This window comes from Calonectris borealis, chromosome 6 (genome assembly GCF_964195595.1).
Source record: "Calonectris borealis chromosome 6, bCalBor7.hap1.2, whole genome shotgun sequence".
In the NCBI taxonomy this organism is placed as follows: domain Eukaryota; kingdom Metazoa; phylum Chordata; class Aves; order Procellariiformes; family Procellariidae; genus Calonectris; species Calonectris borealis.
This window is the reverse complement of record NC_134317.1, coordinates 394639-407441: the sequence shown is the minus strand read 5'-3', so window position 1 is coordinate 407441 and position 12803 is coordinate 394639. Positions and strand designations below refer to the sequence as shown.

At 41.1% G+C, this 12803-nt stretch overlaps 1 protein-coding gene across 1 annotated transcript; it reads left to right on the top strand.

The window, feature by feature from the left end:
* Positions 1-2021: 2021 nt before the first annotated feature.
* On the top strand, positions 2022-12168 carry DAPL1 (death associated protein like 1). Its single transcript, XM_075152603.1, has 4 exons — positions 2022-2127; positions 6107-6194; positions 10266-10329; positions 11885-12168. The coding sequence occupies exons 1-4, from the start codon at positions 2070-2072 to the stop codon at positions 12002-12004; spliced, it is 330 nt and encodes a 109-aa protein (XP_075008704.1). The 5' UTR covers positions 2022-2069; the 3' UTR covers positions 12005-12168.
* Positions 12169-12803: the final 635 nt, after the last annotated feature.

Genomic DNA, 12803 nt, shown 5'->3' with positions numbered 1-12803 from the left:
GGGAGGATCATTTTGATAACTGACAGAAAAAAGTAGGGCTTGTGTTAGTATGTAATGAACAGAAGACTGAAATTGGACATGATCATACGTCAAGGCTTTAAAATGGATAGTAAAAAAATAATTTTTAATTGCCTTTGTTGTGTAAAACGTCAATGTTTATGTTAAAGTCATGGGTGTTTTTTAAAAAAGGTATGTGAATGTCAACATTTCCCTTCTGTCTCAAGCAGATATTAATGATTGAAGAGGCTAAGATTTACCTCACTAAATCAAGTTCTACAGTCTTTTGCTTGAAATAAAAGATCACCACATAGTTCTTAAAAGCTCCATCTGTTGCCTTACTGCTAAAACACTTGCACAAAGTTGGGGGGAAAAGTGACTAAAAAAAGTCTCCTATCATCTCTATAAAGCTTCTGTATTTCACTATGGCTTCCCCCAGCAAATAAGGATTAAATGTAGAGGTAGAGTCTTCCTCAAATATTTGTGCATCTCCTAATCAGTGGAACAAAAAGCCTTCAAGCCTTCTCTAGAGAGCAAAAATGTATAATTTAGAGGCTTTTTGCCCAGGTATTGGTCATAGAAACCGAGTAGACGAATGTACAGTTACATATATTCACACAACAGTATTACAACATTAGACATCAGTCTTAAAATTTGGACCTCAGCTCCATAGTTGAACTTTGTATCATTGACAGTTAAAACCAAGTTCTGCTGCAGGACCACTTAAAAACTCCAAAAGATACCAATGACGAGTTGTTGTCCCAGAAGAGAATGCTTTCTTCAGTCAGATACAAAGTCACACCCAACTTTACACTAACCTAATTATTTTCATTAGAAGTAGTTAGCAGGTGCAGCAAAATAGTATAGCAAAACACATACATATTATCACTAAGACAGCAAAAAATGAGACGCTATAATACAATACCGGTATATACAATACCTGGTACTATAAATGACATTTTCCTTCTGTACCACTTAATACACTTAAGCCAGTAAGTGACTGGCTCTGGTTCTGAGGGGACGTGAACTCCAAACGAGATGTCCCGTAGCACTGAGATTCTCTGTTGTCTGCGAAGGTGTGGACTCCTACTACAGCTTTTCCCTCAACAGAGGTACTAGCAGCTGAGGTGCTTCTCTCCCCAGAAATTGATTTTCACTAAATTTACTGCAGAGAATTACATCTGCAGTCTCTAGCCTTCTGTCAAATGTGGCCAAGAGCACCAGGGGGGGTCAAAAGTTCTCAGTCACAGGAAGGAATACATCAAAACACATGAGCTGAATGCATAACCTCGGATTCTGTAGGAAACCCAGCTAAAAAATTTAACAAAACAACAAATCAACAAAAGCAATGATGAAATTCCAAAAACAACAACAAAAAACTCGAGACACATGCAAGTGAGAAAAATTCTAAGCGAAATACCACAGAAAGTAAAATAGGCCGAAGGAAACTTTTGAGTCTATAGCAGTAATTTTAAACGTCTACGATGCACCACCACGACAAAACAAAGAAAAAGGAATGAAGACAGGGCGACCTGGATGAGGGCTGACTAAGGTGACGGCGGTTTCCACCAGAGCGAGATGGGACAGCAGCCGACCTAGGGCTAACCCTTCACACGGCTGATTTTCGCCCTTCAGTCACCCCCTTCCTCCTTTCCGCCTGACTTACACGATGCGCTCGTGCCGCAGCGCCGCAGACCGCTTTTTCAGCGCTGCCTCCTGAGCCCGGAGTTCAGGGAGTTCACCGCTGTGCTAACCTGTTGGAACGGAACAGCCGATTACTCGCCGCAGCCTCCGCCCAGTCACCACAACTCTTCTCCGGTGCGCTCCTACGAGCTCCTTCCCGCGCCTCCGGGATCTCACGGCTAATCACGGCCCCTCGCCGCCCCTCGCGGTCCACCACCAGCGCCGCCGCCGCCGCCGCCGCTTTACCCCGACGGGAGCTGCCCCGGCCCTACTGCACCCGCCCCCGCGCTGCCTCACGCGCCGTCGCCCCGCCCCCGCCCCGCCCCCAGCTGCACAGGGGCGCTGCCGCGCGGCCGGCTGCGCGGCTGCCGCGGCTCCCTCGGCCCGCCATGGTGCGGAGGAGGCGCGTGCCGCCGTTCCCGCCGCTGGGCAGGCGCCCCCCTGCAGGTAGGGGCTGGGGCCGCCCCGGGCTCCCTGCGCGGGCGGGCGGTGTGAGAGGCGCTCCCGCTCCGCGGTGGCCGCTCTCCTCCGCGCGGGCGGGCGCCCCCCGGGCCGCGGCACCCGCCGGCGGCCCCGCCGCGAGCAGAGGGAAGCTAGCTGCCCCCGCGCCCGAGGACCGCCGTGCGGCCACGGACCCGCGGGCAGCTTGGCGGGTCTCTGAGGGGGTGCGGCCGCCGAAACCAACCGTCCTCGGCGAACGCGGCTCCTGGTAGTGCCTGACATCCGCGGAGCCGCCGGGACGGGCCGCGCTGCGCTGCCCTGGTCTGCGCCGCCTGAAGGGCTGCGGAGCAGCGCCTCCCGGGGGCTCGGGAGGACGGGACCGGTGGGCGCCGAGCGGTCGGGGCCGCCCGTCCCCTTCTCCCGGCGCCGCGGGGCTCGCAGGGCCCGGGGCCGGACCTTCTGCAGGAGGAGCACTTCCGAAGCGTCCGTGTAACCTTAACTCGCCCGGGTGCGGACATGGAGAGTGGTCTGTTGTGCTCAGCCTTTTCCGCATCATCCAGAGATACCGCACCTCGATGTCTGATACTATACCCGCTCCGCTCAGTTAAACTTGAACTGCTGTACTTTGGATCTGGTAGGGCAGCGTGGCAAGAGGTTCTGCTGCTCTCTTCGTCAGGAATGCGTTATCAAGTAATAGGGAGAGAAATAGGTATCGGTGTTCCAATGAAATACTTTTTTTTACTGTTCCAGTCTTATTTCTCGCCCCCCTGTCGTGACGTGAAAAACTTTTTCTTTTGCCCACGTCCCCCTTGGAGTTCTTTACCTGACTGGCGGGGCCTTTCAGTACAGGCTGGTGAGCGTTCAGCGTGGTGCCCTAACCACTGCTCTGCAGAATGGGCGATTTGTAACGGTGTAATACTTGGTATTTAAATGCATGCCTCGGTTTGTTGGAGAATTTGTAAATGCATACAGGCTGAAATCGGCTCCTATGCTTGCCTCTTCGTTAATTGTGTGGAGCTAGTATCTCAAAACACGGAGTTAGCATCAGTACTTGGTTTGTTTCCCGCGTGTACTGAGTTTCTGTAGATTTTGCCTTTAGATCTGTTGCACAGTCGCTGCTTAGTCTAAGCCAATTACCGTGTGTACCGTCCCCACCCCGGTTTATTAGCAGCAGTTCTTTCCTGAAGAGCACAAGGCGTAACTTGCGTGTCTCATCGTACCCCTAAAATCTGTTTTGTTTTCTTGAAAGTTTATTTTTTTTAAAAGCATGCTTTTACATGAATTTGTGACGTAAGTGGGTTTTTTCAGCTTCACTTGTCTCTAGTCCTTTCCTGGATTTTTGTGTCTCTGTGTGTGGGAGGGACGGTTGGGTTGCACCTGAAAGGGCCTTTAAACCACTACGGTCAGTGACCTAGTGCGGGTACTGGTTTTTCTTAATTTGCATGATGGTAAGCTGCGTCTTGGTGAGGCTTATCTGTCACTGCAGTGGAGGTCACCATCTCTGGCAGAGGAGTAGGGATGGCAGGAATAAGTTGTTTCAACTACGCACTTAGTGAACAAAGCAGGTTGAAGGTGGACACCTTTATTCTGACCATAGTATCCATAAGCAACCTCGGGATTCAACAGAGCTCAGTGCTTTTGTTTTCCGTTTGGGGTTTTGTTTTTTTTTTTGTATTGGTGAGGGTTTTTTTTTGGGTGGGGAGGAAGAAGAGGGATGTTCCTCCTTCCTTCCTTTCTTTCTTTAAAAGTATATGGTGTTTTAAATATGGAAATTAGTAAAGATTTTGGCACTTAGTTCTTAACTGTTAGATTACATGGTGTACAGGGCGCTTACAAAAAATAAAAAAATTGAACTCTATTAAAGCTTTGACATCTCTCTTAATTGCTTTAAAAAAAAAAACAAATTACAGAACAGCTTTTTGGTGCATTCCAGAAGCATCCATATTTAACTCTTCCACCGACAGCTGCTACCAGCAGCTATTCTCAAGTCAGTGAAAAGATTGGAATAAGTCCTGCATTATTTCTAATCATCATAAATAACTTTCCTCTGTGAGCTTGTGGTAATAAACACAATTCTTGATTGGCCACTTAGTGTTCAAACATCTTTTCCCGTTTTGGGTATTTCTCTCCTTCCCACCCACCCTCCCAACACCCCAGCTCCCCCTTGTGCTTTTTGTAAAGCTTCATAGTGTTAAAATGTCTTTGCCTCCCTGTGTGTCTGGATCTCTTCACTCTGCTAAATTAAAACTATAAAAAATGCTTGTATCTAGAAATTGCCAATCCTGCACATGTGTGCTTAGTGAAGGTCCCAAACCAACAGTCATGGATCTAGGTTCAGTTATGGTTTTTAATCTACTTCCAGAATTTTAGTTGGGTTCCCATTTGCAGTTTGACTCATTCCTAAAAAGCTAAAAAAATCTAAGTACCTAATAAGCTGTGGAAGAATACTTAGGAAAACTTGCATTGGTGTTCTGGATGAACTTGTTATAAAGGGAATGTGATGTCAAGAAGACACCAGTCTAAGATCTTGAAATATTCCAGGTTTTTTTGTGTTTTGTGGGGGTTTTGTTTGGGTTTTTTTAAATCCTTTGTCGTTCTTGTTTAAACATGCCTCTCATGTTATCTCCCGCTTGTAAAGACGAGGAAGAGTTTCACATCTTGTGAGCTGAGGATATTTAGAATCTTCATTCTCTTTACTAGTAGATAACTGGAAATGGCTGACACTTCCATTTCAGAGGAGGCTTTTCATTTTGCACTTAGACTCCCAAAAGAATTTGATTCAGTCTAGATCTCTGGTGTATTTGCAGCTGTAAGATGGCTAGGTGATTCCTTTGCTGCTTATACAGCAGTATAATTAACTGTGTGTATGCAATTTTAAAAAGAAAAGCAAAGCTAAGTCTAGATATTGCAGAACTCCAGCACTGTAAGGCTGCTTTGGACATGACTGAAGGAGAATTCTTGTTTCTAAAACTAAACCTGCAACCAGGAAATACAAGATGAGTAGTCAGATTTGATAGAAAATGGATGTTAGTTATAGATGGACACATCTGCTCCCGTGAAAATGGCCAAATACATTTCTGATGCTATTTAGCTGAGTAATTCTTGAAACTTTTCTCCATTCCCTATTCACTGTCAGCCCGAACTATTTGAGTTTGAAAACTCTAGTCTTGATTATTCATTATAAGAATAGGAACCTTGCTGTAAGGTGAAGCAACTTCTTCAAAATAATGAGAAATGCATGCTAAGTTTTTTTCTTACTCTCACAGTTTTAAAAGTTAAAATATCCTCATGAACAGGGAGAAAGTATTTCTTTCAACAAGATGTTTTAGGTAACTTTACATGTTCTTTATTCAGAATTGAATTTTCTGACGTGTCTGAGAACTTAAGTTGTTATTGTTAGGTCATCTGTAGCTTAATTAGTGCTAATTGGTTTTGTGATTGGCAGATATCGTAATAAAATATAATTAAACATGTTAAAACACAAGTACAAGATAAGTATGCAGCTGGTTCTTATCTGCATTATTAGGTTTATTCTAGAATACCTTGAGCAAATCATGAAACCTTTATTTTGTTAGTGACATTGTTCAAAAACCTGAAAGCGTTTAGAGGGGTTTTTTTTGTTTTGCTTTTTTAAATTTAAAATGGAAACTATTGCATCTGAGATTTATGGGGGAAGAATATATATTAACATAATAAGGTGTTAAGATTTAATAGTTAGCAGTGACCCAAACCCCTCTGACTTCTTGATTATAGTATTTGGAAGTTGATTTGAGTATGCCATGACACAGAAGTTGAGAGACTTTGTTGGATTTCTTTGGCTTACTTCTGTGTGTGTTTAAAAATGAAGCATAGAGTTAAATATTGAAAGATGATTTCTTGTTAACAATTATCTGGGGTATAAGTATTTTTTTTCTTTTCTAAGTGTATGTAATGTAGTATGTAATTCTGTAGATATTTTTACATAAATTGTATTTTCTTCTTGCAGTCAAAGCTGGAGGTATGAGAGTGTCTAAAAAGCAAGAAAACAGACCTGTTGAGAAAAACGCTAAACCTCCAAGAAAAGAAAAGACAAGGTATTGCACTGCAGGGCTTATTCCCTCCTGCTCCATAGTTAAAGTTCATAGGTAATGGGCTGAAGATTGAAAACAAAGACAACTTTTAATCTCTGAAGAGTTTAATTCTTAAATTAACTTGTGCAATTTATAGATAAAAGGCAACTTTGAGGTAATCATTGACTTAAAAAAACAAACAAAAAACCCCAAAAAACCCAACTTCAAAACCTAAGGACAATGCCTTGCAATGAAAGATAAAGGCTGAATCTCTTCTCTGTTGTCATGCGTTATGGAACAGAAATTAAAACAATGTGTTGCCTACCTGTACCTATTAAAGTAATGGTCAAACTGTTTCCAGTGAAATAAGAATGAATTTTAGGCTGTCCTCATTCTGAAGGAAATGTAAACCCACATCTCCCACCCCCTCCCCCCCCAAGAGTCTGTTGTCTCCTGTATAGGCTATATCTCCTCTTTGAATCTGAAATCTAATTTGGCTTTTTCTGTTTTCTACTTCATAAGGTTAATCAAGCTATTTTGCCCCAAAATGATGGCATGCTTCTACTTTTGAATAAGATAGCAGCAATTGGTTGAAGTGGTCATCAAAACAAATATTTTCTTGCAGCTTTTTCAAACGACTGAATGTTTTTCTAAAATATATGCGCTTTTCTTAAATATCACTTTAAAAAAATTAAGTTGACCAATACAAGGATAAGAGGGTGGAATTTTAATGACTTGTGGTGTTCCTGAAATTGCATTAGAGTCCAAATCCTAAATGGAACACAGTGTCTGAATAGGATTTAGACACTCAGATTTTTGCTTTTATTGGAATTTTAAACTTTCTCAATGGCCACCCAGTTTGGATTCTGCTTAGCTCACCACATACCTTCTTTTTTGCACAAAAAGTTCCCTTTAAGAGCCTGCAATTCTTTTGGGGCATATCTAGAACGGCATAGTTAGTGTAGAATACCTAGCACTCCTCATAATTGCTGTGACGTTCAGAAACCAGTCAGTGTGACACTAAGGTTTTGTTGAAAGGAGCCTGATCCAGTGATTTGCTCTTGGGACAAATCTGCTGTGAAGTGGTAGCTATGACCTTGCTGTGCAAGGAAGTGGTGTACATATCCTTCTCCATATGATGATTAGGATATTTGTGAGGAAATAGAAGACCTGAATTTTAGCCTGTTGTCAGCTAAAAATGGTACGTACCTTGCCGTGTCACTTGCCTTCACCAGTGAGCTAGATGCTTCTTGTTGAAGACTCATAGAAAAAAGACTTCATAGAAAGAGACTTGAGATTTGTGGGGATAAGACAAAATGTGATGGTTAAAGTACCAATGTGTTTGGGGAGGTGGATCTAAAATTCCACTCGGCATCGTAACTTGTGTGCATTTGATACCTTTATCCCTTTTGTCAGTGTTCAAAATAATGTGTAAGTTGAGACTGGAACTTGGATATACTTCTGTAATGAGTGCTTCTGTACCTAGTGTACACTTTTTTCCTAGCCCTCCAAAATGTTAGATTTTTGCTGCTCGGTGGCCCAGCTCCAAGAGAAGAGCATAGCCTGATCTTATAGACTCGTGAGAGGAGGAGATGAGGGTATCATTCCCTTTAGAATGAGGACAGCCTGGAATTCATTCTTCCCTTGGAAACTGTTGAGCATTACTTTATTAGGTATGGGTAGGAAACACATCTGTTGTTGCTTTAAAAGTGACTTTGTCATCTTGCTATGAAAAAGCACTTGTAAGCAAATATTTTTTACCTGTAGGAGCAGGCTCTGATTTCTGTCTGGATATAGATGCCTCTCCTACAGTCCCAATTTTGGACTAGTTTTATGCATAAAAATAAACTGAAACAAACCAAGATTAAATATTCTGTTGTATCTCTTAAGAACAGAACTCCCTTCAAGCAGTCTTTACATTGTCCTCATGATAGCTTTCTCTGGCCTTCTGAAGAGGCCTGTCCAGCTCTAGAGCAGCTCTAGAATCATGTCTTTATTAAAGCATATCTTGGAATTATCCTGAAAGCTGTGAATTACTCCTTCCACTGCTGGGGATTTAGGGACATCAGTTACTTTTTACCTATAAGAAAGAAGCCACCTATACTATGGAGTACCCAGGTAACCATTTAAAAAGGCTGGATTAGACAGGATAGGTAAGTGGTCTGGGTGACTTTGTTCTGGTTCCTGCTTTTTTTTCCACTTGGAGATTTAAGTTGCCTATATTACTTTTGATAAACAGATTTACCTCTGGTATTTCTGAATATCTTCAGCTGCTGTCAAGAAGGCTTCCTTTTTAGTTGAATGTCTGTGTGTACATTGAAATCATAATATCAGTGTGTCTTAACAGTCACTACAAAGTACTGTAATCTAGTGACATCATTGTGACATAGATTATTTTGACAGGAGTTAAAACGGAAGCTTGTGGCTAGACTGACAGCTGGACACAGTTTTCGGACCAAGATGTGATTTTATTTTTTTCCTCTAAAATGTTGTAATCAGCTGGATAACTTTTAAATTAACTGGGTGTAGCCATATTTAACACTGACATACTGACAATATTTCTTGGCAGGCTACAGAAATCACCACTGTAGGTTTTTGTTCGTGTGTTTTTCTCCTCACTGGTTTGGAGAACACTAACCTAAAATGCAGTTTTTGGAACAAAGCTGAGCCAGTAACACTGACTTCTTCCCTGTTTACTAGTTCTCTGTGCCAGAATCAATGGTTGCTCAATATAGTATACATACATTATTGGGATGATGGATTTCATTGTCAGGTAGCAATCACAGAAGTCACAGAGAACTTTGTAAAATAGTTTAGTAGCTATCATATACAGACTCCTTGCCTCCAAGTTTCTGATTCAGATGAGATTATCTGAGAGGCTCAAAGTCACTGTCATAGCTTAAAGTGGCTCTACTCAGAGCCGAGATTGGTCTTGGCAGGAGCTGAGCTTTGAGATTTAGTTCTAAAAAAAAAAAGCATGCTTGCTCTAAAGTTGCTGTGTAATATATGGCATAATAGAATGTAATGTGTCATGTTAATAACTAGGTGTCTGCTTGACAATACATTACATTTGGCTATACCTCATTATTTAAGAGGAACGATTCAAAGTTTGGTGTGTTCTTGGGTTTTTGTTGTTGTTTTTTAATAACTTGATTTGTTTTTTTGTTTGTCTGTGTTTTTTCTGGAGTTAGAAGGTTTTTATTTTCATTGATTGCCAGTTGTCTGGGTGTAATTTTGCTGCTGCCTTTTCCATAGTCATAGTTATCTGATGGCATAAACAGATCTTGAAAAACATACATTTGTCAGTGTGGCAAACTGTATTGATTGCTAAATTGAGATTTCAGTAGGAAATGTGTCTTGCCTGATTCACGGAATCATTAACTTAACTAAAGCAGTATCTGCTTTTTCAAAAGTCACATTTAAGGTATCTGGTTCCATGTGCAAGGGTAATAATGATTTTTCTCGACTCCATTTTAAGCTACAGAGGTGTCCCTGCAAATAATGGTATCATCAGAAGAATGTGCACCCCACAGTTCTGCCTGTTGCTGAAATAAATTATTTCATATCCACAGATTGCTTATTTGTGGAATATTGGTAACATGGCTATTCTTCATTGGAATATGAAGAAGTTAATGGGATAATCTTGCACAAAAAGTTCTTACTTGACAAATTGGTGCTGCCAAAGGAAACACTCCCCAAAAGCAGAGGGTGAATTTTTTTCATGGGTCTAGATTGGAATCAAGAAAATTACGAAGTTAAATTTTGTAGTTCTGGATATCAGTGCTCAGCCTCTGTGAAGCTACACCACAGTGTACAATAAAAAATCCCTTTTGAGATATTTAAGGATATTTTATATAGAGATTTTTGTATAAAACTATAAATAAAACAGCCTGCAAGACAGATTTTGCATTGTTCTATTCTGAGGCAGCATACCTTTTTTTTTTTTAAATATCACAGTCTTTAATGTGATTAAAGAATTTAGCTCCAAAACCTGAATTTCTATTACAAAATGTTTTGTATTAAGTCCGGAAAATGAAAGTGACAAGTGTTTCTGTGAGATGAAAATGCTAAATACTTTTTTCTTTTGCTTTACAGTGCTATTGCCAGTTTTTCAAAAACTCAGAACATGGGTGTCTTGCTGGGAGAAGTGCTAAGCAAAGTAAGTACATCTGGAAGAACAAGATACATGTTTGTCAGAGCTTCTCTATAATGCTAAACGTTAAAAAAAAGACTCAAAAAGTGAATTTTCCTTAAACTACTGTCATCTGACATTTGTAGGTTTGTCATCTGCCACTAAATATTCTTGAGATGATCTATTTCTGTAGCGGTTGTGTGGCTAAAATGCTAGATGGCTAAAAAGTAACTAGCCTTCCCTCCTTATTCTGCTATGTCTGATTCCATTCCTATTTAACACTAAGTAGCCCCGGGGTAGTTATGTATACCTGTTACAGAAAAGAACAGCAAGGTATTAAGGTGTGTCCTTTTTTTAAAGTGGCATGTGGATTTAGATTTATTGAAATGTGGGGAAGAATTATCAGTGACATAGTAAGTTTGTGGCAGAGCTGGGATCACAACCCAGAACAAAACCTAGTCTTTAGTTCTTTTAGCCCACTGTGGAAAATGCTTTAACTTCTGTAAGGGTCCAACTTAGAGAAGCGAAAAGATAGCTTCCTGAAGGAGGTGGGTGGTGTCACTGACAAGTGCACAGTGGATACCAAGATGGTAAGCTACTGTCAAACTACTGTAAGTGATCCCTGACACAATGGGCACAGCGTATTTCACTGTTGCCACATACGCAGCTATTTCATCTGAGGCCTGACTTTAGATCATCAAGCATCTTCTGGACTTCTCCCTTGGAAATATTACGAGATCATTTAAGATTTTGTGTCGCAAAGCTGTTGATGGACCCTTCTATTCATCATTATGCTTACAACTACTGTCCAGTGTCTCTTGCTAGGCTGCTGATGCAGACTCTTACACCTACACTTTGCAAGAGCTGATTTTTAATTTGCATGCTAATCTGAAGCCGGCAGTTATCATCTATTTTTCATACACTTGCAGTCTTTAGATTCTGAAGCATACAAGAGTTCCTCATCCATAGAGCTTGGTAAAACATCAGTTGCATCATTTCAACATAAGCCTTTCATCAACAGATATGATTATAGCTTTAGTATGTAAATCTTGAATTTTTGCTTAGACTTGTTTGTTAAGGAGAATGGATAACGACTCATCCTGTTTCTCTTCCGCTTGTCCCCATCTCCTCTGTTCTGACCTACCATTTCCTTTTCCTTGCTTGGTTTCTAGAATCTCATGCATGAAGCTTCCTCAGTAGTTCAGAAAGTGATAATTAGATACTGCAATGAATTGAATCTGGGAAAATAAGAATTTGAAGTGACTTACTGTTAACTGTGGCATACTAATTATTTGTTCTGCTTGCCTTATCTTGACAGTTCATTCTATGAACTACGAAAAAAAGGGAGGGAAAAACCAATAGATCACTGAAGGCAGTCAGGCTAGTATCACTTTGAAAACAGAAATTATAATTAAATGTACAGAGTCACCATGGGTTTTATCTATTGATTATTTGAACTTTTTGTGGGGTTAGGTTTTACGACCGTTTTTAAACTACTATCATATGATGGAATTTAGGAAGAGAATAGCAGAAAAGCTGTATTCTATCACAACTTTCCCCCCCCCCCACTTTAATGTTACAGGTGAGCCACAAAATTCATGCAGCAGCATTACAAGTGGCTCACCAAAAGCCACAGCCTGCCTTGGAGAAGTTCATACTGCCTAAAAGAATTTACATTGTTCAACAGCCACGGAAATGTTAAGATACTCATTAAAATACTCATGTTTACTTAAAAGTGAGTTTCTATTCTAAATAGCACTTAGCACAGTGTGGTAAAGTGATCAAAAGCTGTGTGCCTTGTATCTTACTGTATCTCTGTTACTGACAATAAAATATGAGAGTTACTAAATGTACTCAGCATTTATTAAAATATCATGGCTTCTGTCTAACCTGGTTTTACTAGTGTACAGTAATTACTCAATGCCAAGAAGTCTAACAGCTTCACTTACTGTGTGCATTTTGACTGAAGTACTGGAAACTGTCAGCCCTCCTTTTTTTTTTTTTAATTTAATGATAGCAAAGCGGAAGTGAACATGGTCCTAAGAAAGCAGGTCACAACTGAAAGGAATGTTTTTTGTTTTAATTTAGGATGAGGTGTTCCATGCTGAATGTATGCCTTAGGCTTACTGCATAATAAGAAGCTTCAGAAAGTCTTGGAAAAGAGTTCCATGCAGTGGAAAAAATATGTTTTTTCTTGCATTTCTCTCCGTAAGGAAATCCAGCTCCTCTGCAGAGATTCCTCTGCTGGGATCCAGAGAGTGGGAAGAACCCAGTGAAAACAGTCTGTTTGCGTGAGCCCCTTTGGGGTTGGGGAGGATGAGTGAAGGAAGTACCTGACTTGGAGTTGAACCTCTGGGCTGAGGGGGCAGATATGAGGGAGGAGTCCAGGTGCAGAGAGCGCAGTGATTTGAATATGGAGTTTAAGGTTGGCAGAATGGGATATGAGGCTGAAAAGCAATGAGACTGAGCATGGTAGTAGCAGGGTCTTGAGGGGTCAAGCT

Excerpts from the sequence above, each read along its gene's own strand:
- DAPL1 (XM_075152603.1), top strand. The coding sequence starts at position 2,070 with ATGGTGCGGAGGAGGCGCGTGCCGCCGTTCCCGCCGCTGGGCAGGCGC. Across the intron at positions 6,195-10,265 it reads CCAAGAAAAGAAAAGACAAG|TGCTATTGCCAGTTTTTCAA; the intron begins GTATTGCACTGC and ends TTTGCTTTACAG. Across the intron at positions 10,330-11,884 it reads TGGGAGAAGTGCTAAGCAAA|GTGAGCCACAAAATTCATGC; the intron begins GTAAGTACATCT and ends TTAATGTTACAG.